Below are 21,037 nucleotides of genomic sequence, written 5' to 3'. Positions count from 1 at the left end.
CAAAAAAAAAGAAAGTCCAAATCTGTATCTTAAAGCCTTATTGCAATATATTTCAGTCTTCAAATCCTTAAGGCATCTCCTCCAACAAAATCTTAGCATATAAATATTTTTTTAGTCCTCTCCCTTCCCACTTATCACTTAAAGCCAGTTTTTACCTGAAAAAAATAAGTTTCTTAATATCCACTTGTTAATTCCGTAGGGAAGGAGAGTAAACTTTCCTTTCAGCACCTCCAAATTGCCGCTTATTTTCTCTTCTGGAAGGTATCATTCAAAAAGCCATAATTTCCAGGAATTTTGTTAAATATGTCTTAGAATCCTGGGAACCAAGAAAAACTTTCTCTTTTCAAAGGCTTTCTCCTCTTCCTCCTGCGCATTCTTACCCGGCTGCCAGCTTCTTTGTGGCGGCCATTGCACACCGCCGCTGCACTGTCTTGGGAAAAGGGGGTTCTGCCGGCCGGGAAGGGGGTCTGCAACACCCACAAACCCCTCTCCGGATCCCCTATCTTCAGCCACCCTGCAGGGCAGCCTTAGCTCCAAACCCATCCGGATCGGAGCACCAAAAAATGGCTAGTGCAGCAGGGATCGCGCAGTATCGCGAATCCCGCCGCCGCTGCGAAGCCGACAAACCGGAAGTTCCTTCTGTTGCTTTCTAATATTGTACTTATTTTTCAAACTATTCTTCCTTTTCTTGGTTGTGTTTTCAAATCTTAAACTTTTCATTCTCTTTCCCCCCTTTCCTTTTTTTCCCCACATAAAATTACTTGTTCATTAAAGATGGCTTCTTCTTTGTCCCAATCTTCTTGTTCTGCAGGCATTTCTTGTTGTTTCTCATAGTTCCAGATCTCCATTTCTAAGAATTGAAATACGAAGCCAAAAGAACCTCTCCCTTCTTGTGCATCTTCTTTGTACTTTTTAAGTTCCATTTTCAGTTCTTCTAAAAGTAGTGCCATTTTAAACACTTTTAAACAACCACCAGATTGATTTTAGTCATTCAAATGCAATAACCAAAAATCCAGAGATCACCAAATAATCCAAATACTCCCAAGCTGTTTCTTCATGCTTCTTTTTTCACTTTCTCTTCCTGGGGTTCTACTATTTTGTTGCCAAGTTTCAGTTAAAATGTATCTTTTAGAAGTCTTGTTGAGGTTTTACTGTAAATTCCTTTTAATTCCAGGCAGAATTAATCCCTTTTTTCCAGATCCTGCCCTTTTATTCTTTTTCTCTCCTTTCCTGCTTTTAAAAGCTTTTAAGTATCCAGAAATCTTTATTATCCCTTTGACATTTTATTTTCAGCTTAAATGCCTATTGATGTCAAAGTGAATTTTTTTTTCAATTTCTTATTTAAATCTCTTAACTGTCAGTATAGGGAAAGGGAGAGAAGAAAAAAAACCAAATCCTTTCCCTTTTCTCTCTCCTTCACTGCTTCAAAGTCTTCTTTGGGAACAATGTTACTTTTTTTTAGTTTAAATTCCAGGGTACCTTAGTTGTTGCTTTTGCAGTTTAACCTGGTCAACCAAAACTTTCTCTTGTTATCTTCCTCCTGCACATTCTTTTCCAGTCGAGTTCTTCTTTGAGGTGGCCATTTCTGACCACCACTGCAACCGCCTTCGGGAAAGGGAGTAATGGCCAGCTGAGGAGGAGAGATGCGGCTCTCCTCAACCCTCCTGGCAGTCTCCCCCCCTCTTCACCACCTCTACAGGGTGGCTTAGCCCCAAAACCAGCAGGCTCAGGGCACTCCAGCGGCGAGCATGGACCAAAACCACGCACGATCGCGGTTTCGGTCTGTCCATGAAGAGGCTCAAACCGGAAGTCGGCCGTTCAATCTCTTCTTGAAAGCCTCCAGTGATGAAGTCCCCACAACTTCTGAAGGCAAGCTGTTCCTTTGGTTGATTGCTCTCACTGTCAGAAAATTTCTAGATTCCTCGTTTGTCTCCCCTCCCACTGAGAATCCCTTGCCAGGAGCGAAAGCAATCATCAATAATTCTTCTAATGTTTGTTGGTGATGTGCAAGTTTGAGCAAGTATTCAGAAAAGCTGTTTAGTCACTTTTCAAGTTGCCTGGGTGTCAGTCAAGCTATTGGCTAACACAAGTCTAGCATTCTTTCAGTGTTCAAAAATAACCAGGCTAAGGCATCAAAGTCTCTAGAATATATCAAGTACAAATAGTTACTGGGATACTTATGGGTTGTGGTTAGCAGGACATGAAAATGAACCATAAAAAAATTCACACTGAAATTTGCCAGTGATTTCAAAATGTGAAGGCACATGGTTGCAAGATTCACCAAACAGGCAATGTGGATCAGATTTATAAGTACGTAATTACTAAACCCTAAGCAATTTACAACACTGATTTCCTTCTTAGTTTCAGGGGAATCTCCTCTGTTTCAGCTACCTGATTTCCTCTGTCCGGTGATCTGGGAATTTCTTCTGGAAAAGTTTCAATACCTGCATTACGGATGAGGTACATTCAATATAGGTGTGATCTACCATACAGTCAGCTGGAAAACATAAAGAAAGTTTTTGAAGTATAGGTGTCCTATTGTTTTGTATTAATGATCTAGGCTACAATAATAACACCAATAACTTAAAAACATTTCATTGAAAAATAGCAAGCCTAGTGATGAAGACAAGGTGAGAACAATAGTTATATTTTCTTCTTAAAGCATCACAAGCCTGCAGGAAAATAGACTTTATGTTCTCTTTTTGCAAAAGAACTATCAAGTATTATGCCCATGGCATAGCTTCTATTTTAGAAAAGTCTCCACCTTTCTAGTCAAAAATCATATTTTTCATGCAGGAAATTACTATTCAAAGAAGTGTGACAAGAGCAATAACTCCAGAAGCAAGGCTGTTCAAATGACTACAGGTAGTCTTTGGCTTACAACAGTTCATTTAGTGACTCTTTGACGTTAAAACAGCACTGAAAAAAGTGGCCTATGACCATTTTTCACACTTATGACTGCTGAAGCATCCCCATGGTCAAGGCATTTACATTCAGATGCTTGACAACTGGTTCATATTTATGACGGTTGCAGTGTCCCAGAGTGATGCGATCCCTTTTTGTGTTACAACCGCGTTGCTAATTTTAACAACTTCAGTGATTCGCTTAACAAATCTGGCAAGAAAAGTCGTAAAATGGGGCAAACTCACTTAACAAATTTCTCACTTAGCAACATAAATTCTGGGATCAATTGTGGTCATAAATTTAGGACTACCTGTACAGATTTATTGTGGGTGCAAAGGAACTCGAGACTGATAACGTGTTTGACTCTTTCCTTGGGCTCCGCATGGTCATCTACTACTAGTAAGTTCTGAAACCTGATTCCTTAAACTCATAAACATGCATAATGACTTGCACAACCTTATATGTCTATCTGCATTTTAATCAAGAGGGTAATCATTGCACTGTGATCTCACTATAATTTCTGGACCATCTCCAAGGCAAGCTTGAGGAAGCTAGGAAACTCAAACAGGACACTTTAGCAGCAATGCTGCAGTATCTTAGCTTCTCCATGAGCAAAGAAACCAACTGACTTCATTTTGGCTACATTAAGGGAGTATCAATATAACAATTAGACAAAGTATTGTGATTCCTCAGCTCAGTTCCATTAAATGACTTAGGACTATACAGGTAGTCCTCATTTAGTAACCACAACTTAGACCAGCAACTCATCAAGCGAAGTGGTCTCTGAGTGAAACCAAACTGTGCTTTTGGTCTTATTTCAGCTTTTCTTTCCTTGACAGACTTGCAATAGTCATGAATGCAAGGACTGGTTGCAAAGTTAGTTTTTTCATCACAGTTGTAGCTGAAAATTGTTGTTGCATGAGTCAGTTATTAAATGATGATTTCCTGTGCTTGGTTTTAAATGATGTTCACGTCTTTTGGTTTAAATAGCCTTTTTTGCTCAAAGGGTTTGAGAGATTTCCTTACTTCATCTCATTTTCCTTCTTTGAATTTGAATCAATTACTATTTTGGACTGGACTGCCTATTGAGTTCTTCAGACACAGTTCCTGGTTTTGATTGACTTGTGTCTGTTAGCACAGGTTGAGAGTACAGGTGATCTCTCAATCCAGAATTGAAACTAGCAGGATTTACTCAATTCCTAAGCCTGCATCCATGCCCTCAAAACTAGCTACATTCCAATCATGGTCTCTATTCTGAATTTTGCACATAACACCTGATAATTTCTTCTTACCATAGGTCTCTGCACAGTTTATGGCCTCTAATATCCAGCTTCCTCGTCTGGTTTCATAAGAGGAAAAGCCACCATCAGAATTTGTCATGTTCAGGAGCTGCATATTTATAGAAATAGATGCAGGAAGAAACAGGTGGCATGGCATTAGAAGTGACCTTTTTAGACACCTCCCACAAAAATTAGGCACAAATTCGAGGCTCATCCTATCATTACACAGCTGACTTGAATAAAAAAAATACACAGGAATAATAGCAAGTTTTTAGCAGGCCCAGTTGTGTGTACAATGATGGATGTTATTCCATTGTCAATATCAGAATATCGTAAAAGTTCGCTTTTGAAAGAAGGCATCGCCTTCTCCTTTACATCAAGGAACAAAATATTTTGGTTAATCTATGTACACATAGAAGATGTCCTAAAACTCAAGAGTAAGTAGATCACCATTCTTTGTCAGATCTGTGTATCTGCCATTCTTCAATGGAAGAAGATGGGGGGGGGAGTTGGTACAAGTAATCCTTTTTGATGTAACCTGAATATATTAAATCTTATATTGATTCTGTATAACTGCACATGATATACAACTGGAGGACTGGAGCCAGATGTCTAGAAACTTGTCACCTCTTGAAGAGATAACAAGATGAGAAGGGACCATAAAAATTCCAGCTCTGGAAGATACCCCTAGGAACTCTTCTAAGATACATTCCCAGAGAAGGGAATCCACATCTAAATAAGGGGAGGGATTGTAACTCCCTTTATCTATTACTGTATGCCTGGAAGCATCGTAGACTCTGCTTTGACTAGTGCTGGGATCACTCCCTTTCAGTAAAGAATTCCTTTTGAAATGCTTATTTCCAGAAGTTCATTCTTTTCGGTTGAAGGGAGAAAGTCCAGTGCTTACATTCTTATTGTTTATATATTGCCTATTCAATATTTGTAGTTACTTATGGATATTTGATGTGGAGGAAAGTTGAGGGCAGATCGTTTAGTCCTTCCTTTAAAAAAATGTCCTAATTTTGAGTAGTTCGGAGAACCGGCAAATGCCACCTCTGACTGGCCCCGCCCCGTCTATTCTCTGCCTCCCGAGACCCAGCTGATTGGCTGGGTCTTCTTTTGTTTCCCTGCACAGTAGAACGGAGCTGGAAAGAAGGTTAGTAGGGTGGGGAGGGAATGGGATTTTGCAGTAATCTTCCCCCAGGAGTGGGGAGGGAACAGGGATTTTACAGTATCCTTCCCCTGCCACGCCCACCAAGCCACTTCCACCAAGCCATGCCAAGACCACAGAACTGGTAGTAAATTTTTTTGAATCCCACCACTGTTAGAAACCCCATTAACCCCAATCCCATGTTTTCTCCTTGGGGGTTCCCTGGACCCACCACATTGATGCCATCAAAGAGACGTTGTGGAGCTATGTGATCTTCTATAAAAGGACATTGTTCTTCAAGTAACATCAATGCCTTAATTGCTTCAGCAGTGCAGTCACTGACTATCCAGTCGTTGTCCCGATTGCTGAAGGGGAATCCTCCCTAGTGATTTTGAAAAAGACATTAAGAAGACGTTTCTTTGTAGATTGCTTGCTTCCATAAAAGAAAAGGATCTACATTTCAGCTCTAGACTCAGTTCTGGAAGTTACTTGAGGGACTGTGTCACCCCACTGGGATTGTCCCATCCCACTTGTGCCAGCAGAGGAGGCATGTTGTGGGTCCCATCGGGCCGATTATTTGGGCTGGCAGGGTCCAGGAGGAGGGCCTTTTCTACTGTTGCGCCTGCCCTCAGGAACATCTTGTGAGGTTGGCCCCAACCCTCTTTCATTTTGGCCTAAAGAACTGGCTCTGGGACCAGTGGGGAAACGGCACAGTGGTTGGTCAAGTAACAACACCTCCTCCTATTCTGCCCCACCCTCCCTATATGTCCTTAGATTTTAGTCTTTGGTTTTAATTTATGTTTAAATGTAGATATATATTTTATGACTGTAAGCCACCCAGAGTTACCTTACAGTATGATTGGGGGGGGGGGGGTGAATGAATGAATAAATAAATAATAAAGTATTGGTGCAAGTATCTTTGATCCTCATCTATTAGTATGGGATTTAGGTGGCACTGTATTCTTTATTAAATTTATTATCATTTAATACAATCCAACAACTCTTAATTTAAGCTTCAGGGAGAGTTACTTTAATGCATTTGAACCTTTTAATATGTTATATACTTTATTGCACAGCTGTTTCTTAAACTTCTGTGCTAGAACTCTGTCAGAATACAGCTGAAAGGAAAGAAATAAAAGCAAGCAAAACATTTAGAACATGGTTTGGATTCTTCCTGAAGGATATAGCCAACTTGATAACAACTAATGAAGAAATTAATTTTTCTTTCACTCAAATTAATTAAGGTTTTTAGGAAAGGCATTTCTGGGCCACAAATATCTATTTAAAGCAGGCATCCCAACTCCCAGACTGGTCCACGGCCAATCAGGAACCAGGCTGCTCAAGAGAACAAAGCCCCATCTGTGCATGCACAGGATCCAGATAGCGCATGAAATCATCTCTCCTCCAGTCTCCGCCACGTCCATAGAAAAACTGCCTTTCATAGAAACATTCCCTGGTGCCCAAAAGCTTGAGGGCTGCTGATTGAAGAGAAAAGGTGAAAAGCTACTAAGTGTCAAATATTTATTTCTCTCTTCTTTATAGCTTCTACTAGTTTGTATCCTTTCTATTGGCTACGGTTTTGAAAGTACCTTGTTCATTTGACGATAGTATCTCTGGTAGTTGGGTGGATTATCTACAATCTAAAGAAGACATTAATAGCATCTTAATCCAAGGCAATTTACAATGGCAAAAACAAAACAAAACATGCTTTGGTTCATCTGACATCATGTCCATGCAGCAAAGTGAAGGCTGTTACTCAGTGCCAGGCCCCTGCTACCCACAGGTTTGTGAGGCATATTTCAGTAAGGATTACTTTTTTTCAAGTCAGGCCTGATTCTCACTGATTCAAGGTTCCCTCGGCATCATTTTTGGAAATGGTTTGCTATTGACTTCTTCCTAATTTGAGACGGACTAGACCCAACTCACCTATCTGGTTTCACGCTTAAGGCAAGACTAGAACTCATGGTCTCCCGGTTTCTACTGTAGCCTGGTGCCTTAACTATAATGCCACATTGGCTCTCTAAGGGTTGCTTATATAGCATCTATAAATTTGCTTTGGTGTGTTCAAGTTCTGTTTTCTGAGTTGTGAGGAAAAGATCCCCGGGTATAGAAATGCATGGTTTCAATCAAGCAGAGGACATTATGAACAACAAATACTGTATTCCCAATAGTATAGTTTTATTGCACTTATCAAAATGTAAATTATGACCAGAAGCCATTGAGAGATGGGTAATCCAAAGGAGCAGCTGGCCATTCAGTATAAACAATTTTAAAACTGGATCTGGAATTAGCGGATGCCTTAAAAGTATTTGCTTACCTCAAAACAGCCACCATGTATTATGTATGACATGATTTCTAAACAACTGCAATTACTACATCCTGCTCTTGTGGAATCAAATTGATGGCACTCCTCTAAAATCAATATTAATGTCTAGTATATGTTATTCCAAGCCAGCTTCTTACCTGAGAACATTTCAAAAATGAATGAGCTTTTTTCAGACAAGTATTGTACTCAGGGTCATTGTGGACACCAGCCTAGAAAATGAAAAAAAAAGATTTATAAAATAGATAAATGTCAAGAGATTAAAAAATACAGGCCTCTTACAGGAAAGCAAAAAAAGTTTATACAGCTTTTTAATGAAATGCATGTTTTTCAATAATAAGTGAGTAGCAACCATGAATGAAACTTTTCTTTATTAATGCTCTGTTTACTGAACATGTTTCACAGAAATATTTCTATATCAATAAGATTCCTGTTTCTTAGAAATTATGTGAAAGTGACATGACTATCATGAACCAGGACAATTCAAGAATAACTTGCGAATATTTGCATTGTGTGTATCCCCCAATCTGGTGCCTCCAGATATTGTTTAGACTGCAACTCCCACAAAATCAATCCATTTGATCAATGATCAAAGATCTGAAAGTCCACAACAGATGGAAGCCATCGGAATATCTCTTCCTGGAGTAAAGTAAAGCTTTGCCTGAACAGTTATTGAACACTTTTCTTCCATTAATGCAATCTGTCCTACCCTTTTGACATTGTCTCCTCAGATCAGAACCTGTCAAATATCCTGACTGTCTCTTTAAACACTTCTTACTTTGGAGATGAGATTGAGATATATTACATATGTTAATGGCCAGAAACTTTGAAAAGCTGTCTTTTTAAAACTATGTTAAGCCTTCCGAGCACAACAATTAAACATGATTATAATAGGAAAATATACCTCTAGAAAACCCAGAACTGTAAATGTAGCATCCCAGGTTTGAGATCCCATCACCTTAGGTAAAAAAAAGACATAGTTTAATTTTTTATTTTAAAAAAAGACAAATTCCTCTTTTTATTCATCAATATCATCAAGTCCAACTTGTCCACTCAATGCAGGAATCCATATTAAAGCATCCCTAATAAATTCTATCTATCTTCCACTTAAATACACGTAACAAAGGGTAGTCTACTGTCTTTTTAAAAAAATAAATTAATGTACAGTCTAACTCGCTGTTTTTCAACTTTGGCAACTTTAAGATATGTGGACTTCAACATCTAGAATTCCTTAGCCAGCTTTGCTGGCTGAGGAATTCTAGTAGTTGAAGTCTACTCATCTTAATATGGTCAAATTTGAGAAACAGTGCTCCTGCTATTGAGAAAATTTTCACAGCACTCAACCAAAATCTGCCACCTAGGAGCTCATGTTCTGAATTAGACCATACTTAAAAATTTACAGTGCTTCCACATTAATGCCGTGTCAAACATCCACTCCTCTTCAAGTCTAGACTTTTGCAGAGTCAAAACAGAGCAAGTGACAATAAGAGGAGAGAAATCCTTAGGTTTTTTTTCTTTCCGTCTCCATATTAACATGATCTAACTAAACCTGATGATAACATTTTACACATTTAATGAAGTAGACTAGTGTTCACCGAAGCCATAATAAAAAGTTAGTACTTCAGAGGCCTCAAAGCTGTTTATATTTCTACTTGGTGCAAATTTACCTTCTGATCCAAAATCGGGGATCAGGCTACATATTGGTTGAGTTCTCAGAATGCCCCAAAATAATATGCCATATCAAATATACCATAATGGCTGGGTTTACAGAACCTCCTAAACAACGTACAAATTATGGTTTAGATCACTTATGAACATTATCATGGTAAAAGAGGTGCATGGGGATCATCAAAATAATCTGATTTTTTAATTTTTTTTAAAAAAACTATTGCTGTAAAAAAAATTGAGTCCAGCCTGCAAAGCAATAAAAGGATAGATGGGCTTTAACAATAACTAATTTTCTTTCCACAATCTTACCTTCATTATTATACCTTCGTCTGTCAGCCTGCATAGATGTATAAAAAAGACAGATTATAGTATGTGCAAAGGCTAGAAGACTAATTTTCAGGGCATAGTATGGGAGTATGATGGCATGCAGAAGATTTAAAAATAGGAAGCGGAAGATAACACCTATCTAAAGTCTCTTTTCATGAATGAAACTTCTCTGGAATTAACAGTATTAACAGTGGCAACTCTGGTCTCTTGGGGAAACGGGGAAGACAGACCTTTGCAGAACCTAAAATCGGTTCTGGATTTTACAGTGACACCCTTCTGGGCAGCTTTCCCTAATCTTATGTCTCAGTGATAGATTACAAATCCTAGATTCCCCATCAAGCAAGGCTGTTGATAATGATTGATGGGGTTCTCAAGTGTTGCAGCAGGAGGACTTAAAATAGTGGAAAATAGCGTGGATTAGACAGGAGATGACTTGGTCTTTCATTGGCATCTGATCTTCCATTGTCCTCATGATCCACAAACACCTCTCTTATATTTCACATGTGGTTAAAACAGGTTTTGAAAGGGTTTGGCATCAGCAATCTTACCAAAGATAATCATAGATTCTGGAGACATGCTCTTGAAAGGCTGCAGAATTGGGACCATCCACGTGCCATGAGATCAACACATGGAAGGGTTTGCAGATCTACAGAATGAAAAAGTTCCGTCAGGCATTTTGCAACCCCTACAGTCCTCCAGAAAACAGAATAAGTAAGTTCCAAGCATAGCTCTCTGTCTGAAAGGAAACTAAGCCAAGAGCTCACATGTGGAGACAACTGACTCCATCCGAAGGCACTGTATTCCAGAAACAGTCATTTCTGTCTGGTATTTTCAAAAGACCTACCGGGCTAGAATTAGTAGAGTTTGAGAATATATCATCTGCCTTGATTTGTTCATAGATCTCAGCGGTGGCTTTCTTTCTGAGACTGGTGAGGTGGTATCTATCGTACAAATTGAAGAGGGCTGCAAAAAGGAGCAAAGAGACATTCTAGAAGCAGAGCCATTAGATCAGTGGTCGCCAACCGGTGGGCCACGGCCCACTGGTGGGCCGTGAGAAAATTTTGGTGGGCCGCAGAGAAATCTCACCCCCAGAGCACCCCCACAAAGCAATTAATCCAGGCTGTGCAGAAACACAAGGCTGCGCCACCCACATGGCCCACCGGAACCCTCCCTGCCCACTCACTCCTTACCTGGTAAACTTGCCTGCTAAATTTCTATTTTTCCTTTTTCTGACATCATCTGTTCTGCTGTGTCGGGAGATTTAGATTAGCTAGGAAGCAGGAAATGGTTGGATTTCTTGTCTCCTAGCTAGTCTTTAGATCTTCAGCTCAGCACAGCCGAACCTCCCTTAGGACTGAAGGTTTGCTTGCAAGCAAATTCACTGCAGACTCACAGCAAGCAAATATGAGAGACTGAGCTAGCCGATGGCAGATAGATAGATCTCTGAATGATTCTGTGAGCAATTCAATCTGCCTGCTTTGCCTGATTTTGGGTAAAAGTTGCTCATTTTTAAAATAAAAAATTCAATATTTACATGCACGGTGTGTTGTGAGTTAATTTTATGAGTTTGCTTGCAAGCAAATTTTATGTGACAGACTGAGCCAGCCAATGGCAGATAGATAGATCTCTGAATGAATCTGTTATTCTGTGAGCAACTCAATGTGCCCGCCTGCGTTGCCTGATTTTGGGTAAAAGTTGCTCTTTTTTATAAAAAATTCAATATTTATATAAATATTTATAATATTTACATACAAGCCATGCCCAGCTAGTCACATGACCACCAAGCCATACCCACAGAACCAGTTAGTGGTCCCTGGGATCTAAAATTATGAGTTTGGTGGTCCCTGAGGTCCAAAAGATTGGCAACCTCTGCATTCGATGGATTACAGTTCTACCTTCAGTCTGAGTTCATGGTATCGGTTCAGGCAAGGTTTTATTGACTGATTATGTGCCATCCAGTTTTTTTTTACTTGCCATCTAGGGCAGGCAGGGGTGTCAAACTCAAGGCCCACGGGTCGGATCTGGCCCCAGGGTACTTAGATCTGGCCCATGGGACCACCCTGGAAACAGCAAATGACCAACCCGCGGTGCCTCTGCCAGTGAAAACAGAGCTTGGGACAGCTGTCCATGGCTCTATTTTTGGCTGTGACGGCCTCCTGCAGCCCTCTGCCAGTGAAAAAGGAGCTCAGGAGGGCCGCAGGCTCCGTTTTTGCTGGCAGGGGGCTGTAGGATGTCGAGCTGGCCATGCCTATCCAGGCCACACCCACCCCAGCCATGCCAACTCATTCCCCGCAAGGTCAAACACAACCCTGATGTGGCCCTTAATAATCTGGGGCGTCTGGCATTTAAAGAGTCCAACTGCAGCTGGTCTGTTTCTGTGACTGACGAATCGAGGAAGTTTCAACTGGAAACATAAGCCCTTAGAAGTTGTACTGTTCTGAGTGCCACTTACCAAAAAGAACATCCAGGACCAATGTATGTGGTGCCTGTAAATCAGCCTCATAAATATATTTCTTCTGGGCTGGCCAATCAATGCTCGAGTAATCCTCCACGTAAAGTTCCTAAAGTAAAAGAATGAAAAGACATGAGACTGGTCCACTTGCTAAAACATCTTTAGCATGTGTGCAACTGTGTTTTACATACGTATATATATATACACACATAATGCTAACCCTTTAAAAATATTTGTGTCATTGGAACAACCTCGTGCTTTCCCCTAATGATTCTCTCTGCTTCTCTAGGCAGGAGAAATTACAGCTGGTACTGTAATTCAGTTAAATGAATTACAGTATGTATCCTGTAATTATTAATGTAATATATTAATGTATTCTGTAATTATTACTCTGTTGTTCTGCATGTACACTGAGAGCTTAAGCACCAGAGACAAATTCCTTGTGTGTCTAATCACACTTGGCCAAATAAAGTATTCTGTTCTGTTCTGTTCTGTGCTGTGCTGTGCTGTGCTATGCTATGCTATGCTATGCTATGCTATGCTATCCTATCCTATCCTATCCCTATAAAAAAATATGAGATTTGGATGTATAGCCGTTTGGATGTGTGTGTGTGTGTGTGTGTGTGTGTGTGTGTGTATACCACTTGTATATATATATATACCACTTGTATATATAGAGAGATGGCAGCTCCGGTCACACACTGCTTGCACTAGCACTAAGCCGAAGCACCAGCCTGAAGATGGCGAGTGGGACCTCGCCCGGACGTTGCCTAGATACTTTGAATCTTACGCGGGAAAACCCGAATAACAAAGATCCACACACATCACACACACACATATATATATATATATATATATATATATATATATATATATATATATATATATATATATATATATATATATATATATTATTGTTTTCTGAGGTTCTCGGGTATTTGTATGTGGATCTTTGGTTATTCGGGTTTTCTCCGCGTAGATTCAAAGTATCTAGGCAACGTTCAGCAGGTCCCACTCGCCATCTTCAGGCTGGTGCTTGGCAGTGCCAGTGCAAGCAGTGCCAGTGCAACTAAAGATCACATATATATATATATATATATATATATATATATATATATATATATATATATATATATATATATATATATATATATATATATATATATATATATATGTTTTCTTAAGCTTTGTTCGGTATTTTCCCACGTCATTGTACTTGTGCTTTTAAAGTTGTAGCAACGTTTCGGCAGAATCTCATCTGCCATCATCAGGCTTCTGTATTGTGTCCGTCTGTGAGTCAGTCTGTGAAACAACTGTAAAAGTCTGACTCACAGACAATGACGTGGGAAAATACCAACCAACCGAACACCATATATATATATATATATAAAGATGCTATTTTCAGTGTTTTGTTTTTTAACCAAGTTTAGGTTTAGGCAAATCTAAGTATTCACAGGGAAATTTAGACGGTTTCTATCTGCAGAAACAGATATTAAATACAAACCACATAAACAATGGAGAGATGTTGATATTTTGTGGTTAAGAATATAAGAAGAGCCACGCCTGATCAGATTATGTCCATCTAGTCCAGCATTTGGTGCAGAAAGTGGAAAACACGGTACAATAGGAAAGTTCATAGGGCTTGAGCAGAAGGCGATAATTCCCTTTCCTCAGTTGCTTGCCAGTGCAAGGTGATTTTTGAGCTTGTTTAAAAGCAGTGGTCAGCACATCCTCACTGCAGGACAGAGTCAGTACAAGAGGCAAAGAGAAGCCTAAAGTTGTGGAGATTAGTGTCCCTCTTTATAGGCTTACACAAAATTATAACATGTATTTAATTTGCTGAGCAAGCTTCCAGAAACTGACGTTCCAGCACACTGAATTCAGTTCTGTAGCTGTTATACAATGCATAAAGCTATTTTCATGCCTCTATAACCTGTTTGTAGACCTGAATGGTTATTGCTTCATTGCAAACAGTGAAGTATAAAAATTCTTTATTTGTGGCTCTATTCAAGTAACACAGTAAAACTTCTTGTCTATTTGTAATCAGAAAATGAGTGCAGCTTTTTATTGGGTCTGGATAGAGACAACATCCCTTAGCTCCCCCTGCTGGTTGAAGGGTTATTGGTTGAAGAATTAATTTTAGTTCAAGGTTTTTTTTTCCCTGATAGGAATTTGGTAAGAAATTGACAAGGATGCATTGGCTATGAGTTTACCTTGGGAACAGCTTTCTTGGATTAGCAAATGTGGGAAAAACAAACAAAGAGAAATAACCCATAAAGCAACATCTACCTAAATTAATCATCTCTAGCTAGCTCTGGAAGTTCTCTAAAATAGAGTTATGGCAAAATATTTGCTTTTCTGGAAGTATAAAAGAGGAAAAGGAATCAAGATGCAATTCAAATTATATGTTTCATTTGTTGAGGAAACCAAAACTTTCCTAGTACCACATGATATAGTTTCTTCACCAAAATCAAGTGTAATAGACACACAAATGGCCAAACATTTGAAAAACCTTCTCATGTCAAAAGACCTATTCATTGGAAATGCTAGCATTACTGTGGAATTATATTTCAAGTTTGCTTTTTCATGTCTTATGAGTCTTCCACGTATCATAAAAGAGATTCAATATAAAAACGTTCTTGCGTTTGCTTAAAACAGAAGTCAGTATACTCTCATTAGGGCAGCAATTATACTGTATCTTAAGTCATGTTATTCCTGTTTGGATACAGAATAAGTGAGAGATTATGTGAATACTGTTCCTTTACCTGCCTGAGACTCCGGACCAGTTCATCTTCTTCTGCACTCAGGCGGTTGAGTTGGCAGTAGGTCGTTGCAAGCAAAATATGGCGGGCATGGCACCAATAAGTAGAGGGATGGCCTGGCACCCAGGTAGGTAACAGCCTGCCTCGGAATGAGGGAAGCAACAGGATCATAACGAGATAGGCAGGAATCTTAAATATAGTAGGTAAAACTGTTGCCTGGTTTGCAAACATATCTCAAAACATTTGATTTCTCCCTGTTGTAATTTCTAGAGCTTCATAAAGGAATTCCAACCATTTTGAAAAACATTAAAAGAGAGCAGAGCTTCTAAGACTAATGTGAAGGTTGGATTTCACTGATCTATGGATATTAAGGCCTTTGCAGGCCTTCAACTTTGCTGAAGATGGAATCAGTAAGTTTAGACATGTTGAATTCAGACCTGATTCCTGCATCCACGTAGTTTTCTTGGCAGAAGTATATAATTTTTAGACAATCATGTATCCTTAAACTATTCAGGCCAAATCTTGTTTAGCTTCTGATAGAAACTAAAGTTGGCTAAGTATTGCCAGTGGCTGAGATGACAAATAAAAAAAGTAGCCTAATACATTTCAGTCTCTTACAGCAAAACCATCACAGCATATACACTGTACAAATGGAAGATACTGTGAAATATTCATATATATAATCCAGTACAATTTGAATTGGAAGATGATTTAATATTCTATGTTGTTAAAATCAAGTCCCATTTCCATCCAATGGCTGAGTTGACTTCAGTTCTGGATAACTCCCCCGAATTACTCATTTGTTAGTTTAGAATAATCTTTTGTTCAAAATAATTCAAAATTGGGCATTTTAACTTCTTAGTCTTATCGGCTAGCATTAATATTTGCTAACACTGTATGGCCCTCCCATGCTAAGTCCTTCTGAATTTCTAGGCTACTGCAGCTTGAATCCTGAATCTATTTATTTACTTATATTTCATATTTCTAAACTGCACATCTCTCTCAAAGAGGCAGCCACAAAGAGTTAACTTTTATAAATTGAAAAACTTGTAAACATATCCTGGTAGAATCAAAACTGGGTTAGAAGCCAATATTGTTGCAAATATAATTCAGATGTCTTCATTTGCAGTTTGGGAAAGAGTGCAGCTGTGTTGAAATCTTCAGGGTTTTACAGATTAGAGAATATAATATTGTGTTGGCTAATTTTATTCAATGGCTCCTTGATATCAAAACAAAATGCAACACAACTTTAGAGTGCATACCACAATTCAGGAAACGGTGCATTCATTCCCTCCCAGCTGTACACATTCATAATAGCCAGCCACACTTTCCCCAAATGTGGGGCTCCAAGAGCTCCACCTGGAAAGAGAATTGTCAATGGGGGTAAGAGGGAAGCAGCGCTCACTCTATGTAGAAGCAACACAAGAACCACAAATCTTCACCAATCTATAGATCTACCTGTTATATAACTTGCTGATATATTACTTGATTTGCTTAGATAATGGTGCAGCTGGTTACCTTCTCACTATTCCATGCATAATACACCTTTATTTAGATTTTAATTACTGGATTTGATTAGATTTGTATAAAGTTAGAGAATTAAATACTATTGCCCTTTGTGCTATAGGGAGAAGAAGGATTAATAAGCTTAGAATGACCAGCGGGTTTAGCATTTAGTTGGCCATCTCTCTACACCCATGAAAATTGCTTTTAGACAAGTCGCTGAACTCCTTGGCTTGGTTGGCTTGAAGCAAAAAGCATCTATACCAGAGGTGGTATTCAGCAGGTTCTGACCAGTTCTGGAGAACTGGTAATGGAAATTTTGAGTAGTTCGGAGAATTGGCTAGCCCCGCCCCCATCTGCTTCCCGAGTCCCAGCTGATCAGCTGGGTCCGCTTTTGTTGCCTTGCACAGGAGAATGGAGTAGGGGAGGGAATGTGATTTTACAGTAACCTTCCCCTGCCTCGCACACCAAGCCACACTATGCCCACCAAGCCACACCCACAGAACCAGTATCAAAACCCTTCTGTCCTTAATACAGATAAAGGGGAAGCAAATACCTCGGGCTTCAGTCAGAATATAGGAACAGCAACCTTATTTAAAGGTGCCATTATAATAAAAAGGAAAGATGCTTACATGTTCGAAGACATAAAAGTCATCAAGATTCTAGATGGGAAACCATCTGACAACATATGGGGAGGGATCATTTTCATGGCTAAATATCTCTCTGGATATTTCTGACTTGATTCTCACCTTTTTTATGGAGAGAGATTCGAGCCCTCACTATATCTGGATGGTCAGGTCCATATCCAAGGATTCGCATAGCTATATAGTTGAGGGCTGTGCCAAAAATGGTTGGTTGTTGCTCCCTGAGATGGCTACCACGTAGAGATTTAGAAAATATATATATTAAAAAAGACACAAATGTCCTGGATATATAACTCCCCTATCTACAAATCAATTTACAAATTATCTTCCTTGACCACTTTCTATCATTCTGAGAATATCTGTTACTATTATTTGATTAATGAACTACAAAATCATTGCTAGAATGTAGATGGGATTAGAAAGAAAACTTAACATTTAAGATGCTTTTAAAACTTTAACTGCTACTGACATCTGACATTTTCTGCTATTTTACAACTCACAGTGTAAAATAAAGATTTACCATGAAATATCTAGTGTGAAAAGTACAAGGTTTCTCTCAGAACGTCTAAGTAGCCAATAAATATTTATTTTTTTGAAAATAACACAGTAGGCAAGTTTGAAAAATGCTGATCTATTTGAAAAAGTTTTAAAGTCTTAAAACCTTTTAGAGTAGATGACCATTGAAGCAACCTATACATATAAGAAAAACAAAGAACTAACATGGAAAATTGTAGGTGCTGATACAATAAGTATATCAATAAATAAGCAGAAAGGAGTATGGAAATTTGCAAGCTGTTATTCCACAGCTAATGTCATATTTAAGTTAATCTTCTACCATTATCTTGATCTAGCATATAAAACAAAACAAAATGAAGTAATTCAAGAACTAAGAAATAGTAGATGCTGATGTACTTTGCATTCTATTGTAGGTACTGATATACCGATAAGTATAAGCAAGGGAGCAGAAGAGGGTATAGAAAGTTGTCAGATAACCTTCTGCCATTATTTGGAATTTATCAGAAATTACTCCCCCCACCCCCCAAAAAAGAAAAAAGCAACAATTTTTTCACTTCACTCACAGACCCCAGCCACCTTCCGGAAGCTGTCTTGAACGTATATATCGTAGTATTTCTTTCTTTATCTCTTCTGGCAGGGAAATCTTAGAAACATAGCATGCAATCAAAAGACCTGTTTGATTAAAAAGACCATGACTATTCAATAACACCTGAGTTTGGAATTTTTTTGTGCACTAAAAGTCACCTTGTTTCATAATCTATAGGGAAAATTTGTATTTTTATTTCCCTTTAAAAAGGGGGGGGATCAATATAGTAAGATTTTATTCATCAAGATCAAGCAAAGAATCTCTGCACTTTCTCAATTGTAATTTCTCCAATATTCCTGGAATCTATTACTTTTAAATAAAAACACAAAAGCCTACAGATAACTATCATTATTTCAAGAGGAAAAAAGCAGACTCCCTATCCAATTTTTCCTCAAATGCCTGAACACCTGCCAGAGACTGGACGGAAGAATAGTTTCTGCTTCTCAGAAATCATTAACAACCTATTATTCTGGAATAACCTTTCCCTCTTCCCTTCATATATGAAAGAATCCAAATTCAAGATCCCAGTTCAAACTTTGGAATCTCCAAAATGAATCAAATGAGAAAGGCTGAAAACCGTACAGCAGCCTATCTCAACCTGGTGGAGACTGTAACTCTGTGCATTGACAGAAAAATGGGAGTTATGGAGATGAATTCCAACATATCTGGAGAATACAAAATTGGGAAAGAGAGGCAACATTAATCTAGCAGGAGCCGTGGCCTACTTGGCCTTACATAGCTGAGGATTTCCACCCACTCCCATTTTCCCAGTTCTGTGTGCTTATTCCATAGGTGAAAAGAGAACTTAATTCACAGCACAGACATAATTTTAACTGGTTGATTTACACAGAACGAATGTATACCTGGAGCAAGGGTGAGCACGCCAGAACATTCGGCAGGCCAATGGCCATCTTCAGCTTGTAGACCTGAAAAAAACTTAATTGCTTTCAGCACTGCTTCCTGGGCCGTGCTGGCTTTGGGCAACTCTGGAAAAAATTTACTCTGTAAAATAAATAATGGTGATAAGAGAAATATATTCCTGTCAGGTCACATTTTTCAATATATTCACTATATTTCTTTCAGGGACATTTTATCTAAGTTAACAGAGAAGACAACAAGAGGTCTGGAATCTTGGTAATGAGGAAGAGAAATTTACCCTTTCTATTCTGGCTACATTCCTTTTTTAAAACATTGGAGCAAAGGGTTTTTACCCATTTTTCAGTTTAAAATTCTTTAGGGAAAATTTCTATAGCGAGATGGAAAATGTTTACACTGTCAGCAACCTAATACAGCCTCAAGCTGAAAGGAGCCTTCATGATCTTCCTTTTCTAAAAGCACAAATCACTTCACTTCAGATACAAACACTCTTTTAACATTATCTATATCTACGGCTATCAGGAGTGTTGCACCAGTAATGGTTCTAGTTAGTATACAAGAAGGTACAGATATTGGGGTGGTAGATACACAAGACTGAGTTCCTTTCTCACTATAAGAAACCTTAAACTACATGTCAGATTGGAAACCACAAACAGAAAAAAGACCATCAGTACTTGCTAAATTGCATCAGGGCTGCCCTTTATTGGTAGCATTCATGCTTTTCTTTGCCACTGTGGACATTATTTGTGTACTTGTAATGATCATCAGCCACTTACTGTATTTAGCCCTAAAGTATATGCTTCAAGTGCGTTCTGTTCCCTGGCACATTCCTCATTTTCGGGCACGTAATACCACTTCTGCCGTCCTTCCACTGTGCTCAGTCGCCAGCGAGTCAGATCTGTCTCTGGTTCAATTTTATTTGCACCTTCTCCTTTGTACAGAGAAAGCCTGATAAGATAGGAGAAGGTTTAAACAGTGATACCATATCATCATTTTGTTATTCAAATTCAGGAAGGAACCCATTCTAAACTTACTTAAAACAGCAAGATGCGAAATATATTAAACAGTAGAGGAAGTAAAATGGAAAGATCTTCAGGTGAATCAGGTTCAGGAACCAGGATTCCAGTTTAAAGATTTCTAAAACTATATTTGATATATTTAATTAATTTGCTTCAATTTATAGGTTTATCAAATATCCTAATATTATAAAAGCTATCATAATCATCAATAAAACTGTTCAATAATATGTATAGGATTATGCATAGTGGCGCAGTGGTTAGAATGAAGTATTGCAAGCTAATTCTGCCCATAGCCAGGAGTTTGATCCTGACCAGCTCAAGTTTGACTCAACCTTCCATCCTTCCATCCTTCCAAGATCAAAAAACTGAGTATCCAAATTGTTGGGGGCAATATGGATTTGTAAATTGCTCAGGGAGTGCTGAGCATTATGGAGTGGTATATAAATCTAAGCACTGTAGTTATTGCTATTATGAATCTATTCCTCTTTAGTATACCCATGTAAGAACAAAACACATTACACAAGCAATATGCTTAAATATTAATTTAATATACAATATATATAAATAGTAATTTTAAAACCACCGGAATTACTATAACATTCATCTTTTAATATGTACTGTATCCAGCTCATTGATTCTTTAAATATTCATAGCAAACTATCAAGAATAGTGTACAATTTCATATCTATAGACATTTGATTTTCATGTTATGCTAAACCTTTGCTTGTTTAACTGTAATTTTCTGACTAACCCACTATATAACCTAGCTAACATTATAAACAAAAACAAAATCAAACCAATCCCATAAAGGCTTAGGGTGATATGTGAACCCATTCAATTAGACTCATAGCACTCATTAGCACATATATAAGAATTTGGATTTTAAGCACAATGTTTATATAACCACTCATTTCCTATTAATAGTGCAGTGAATTGCAATCCATTCTTCCCAACTGTTGGCAGTATTCGACATCAAGAAAAGTCAAACTTACTTTCTTTGCACTTTCCCTGCTTTTTTAGCATACAT

At 38.5% G+C, this 21,037-nt stretch overlaps 1 protein-coding gene across 1 annotated transcript in view; it reads right to left on the bottom strand.

The window, feature by feature from the left end:
* The window catches only part of LOC113410919 (lanosterol synthase-like), a 28,002-nt gene extending 6,965 nt beyond the window's left edge, over positions 1–21,037 (bottom strand). The window contains exons 1-17 of the mRNA XM_087959974.1: positions 21,003–21,037; positions 19,768–19,939; positions 18,979–19,117; positions 18,093–18,201; positions 17,119–17,243; positions 16,129–16,225; positions 14,870–15,005; positions 12,105–12,213; positions 10,497–10,615; positions 10,201–10,298; positions 9,635–9,662; positions 8,562–8,615; positions 7,798–7,869; positions 6,924–6,974; positions 5,567–5,716; positions 4,197–4,293; positions 2,392–2,497 (exon numbers count right to left, since the gene is read on the bottom strand). Coding sequence (XP_087816100.1) covers positions 2,392–2,497; positions 4,197–4,293; positions 5,567–5,716; positions 6,924–6,974; positions 7,798–7,869; positions 8,562–8,615; positions 9,635–9,662; positions 10,201–10,298; positions 10,497–10,615; positions 12,105–12,213; positions 14,870–15,005; positions 16,129–16,225; positions 17,119–17,243; positions 18,093–18,201; positions 18,979–19,117; positions 19,768–19,939; positions 21,003–21,037 — 1,697 coding nt within the window. The remainder of the gene's footprint in view (positions 1–2,391; positions 2,498–4,196; positions 4,294–5,566; positions 5,717–6,923; positions 6,975–7,797; positions 7,870–8,561; positions 8,616–9,634; positions 9,663–10,200; positions 10,299–10,496; positions 10,616–12,104; positions 12,214–14,869; positions 15,006–16,128; positions 16,226–17,118; positions 17,244–18,092; positions 18,202–18,978; positions 19,118–19,767; positions 19,940–21,002) is intronic.

Source organism: Notechis scutatus, chromosome 3, assembly GCF_049901735.1.
Source record: "Notechis scutatus isolate UNSWTSFEM ecotype Mainland chromosome 3, rNotScu1.2, whole genome shotgun sequence".
Classification (NCBI taxonomy): domain Eukaryota; kingdom Metazoa; phylum Chordata; class Lepidosauria; order Squamata; family Elapidae; genus Notechis; species Notechis scutatus.
Note: the sequence above shows the minus strand (reverse complement) of the source record. Positions and strands in the feature narration are given on the sequence as shown.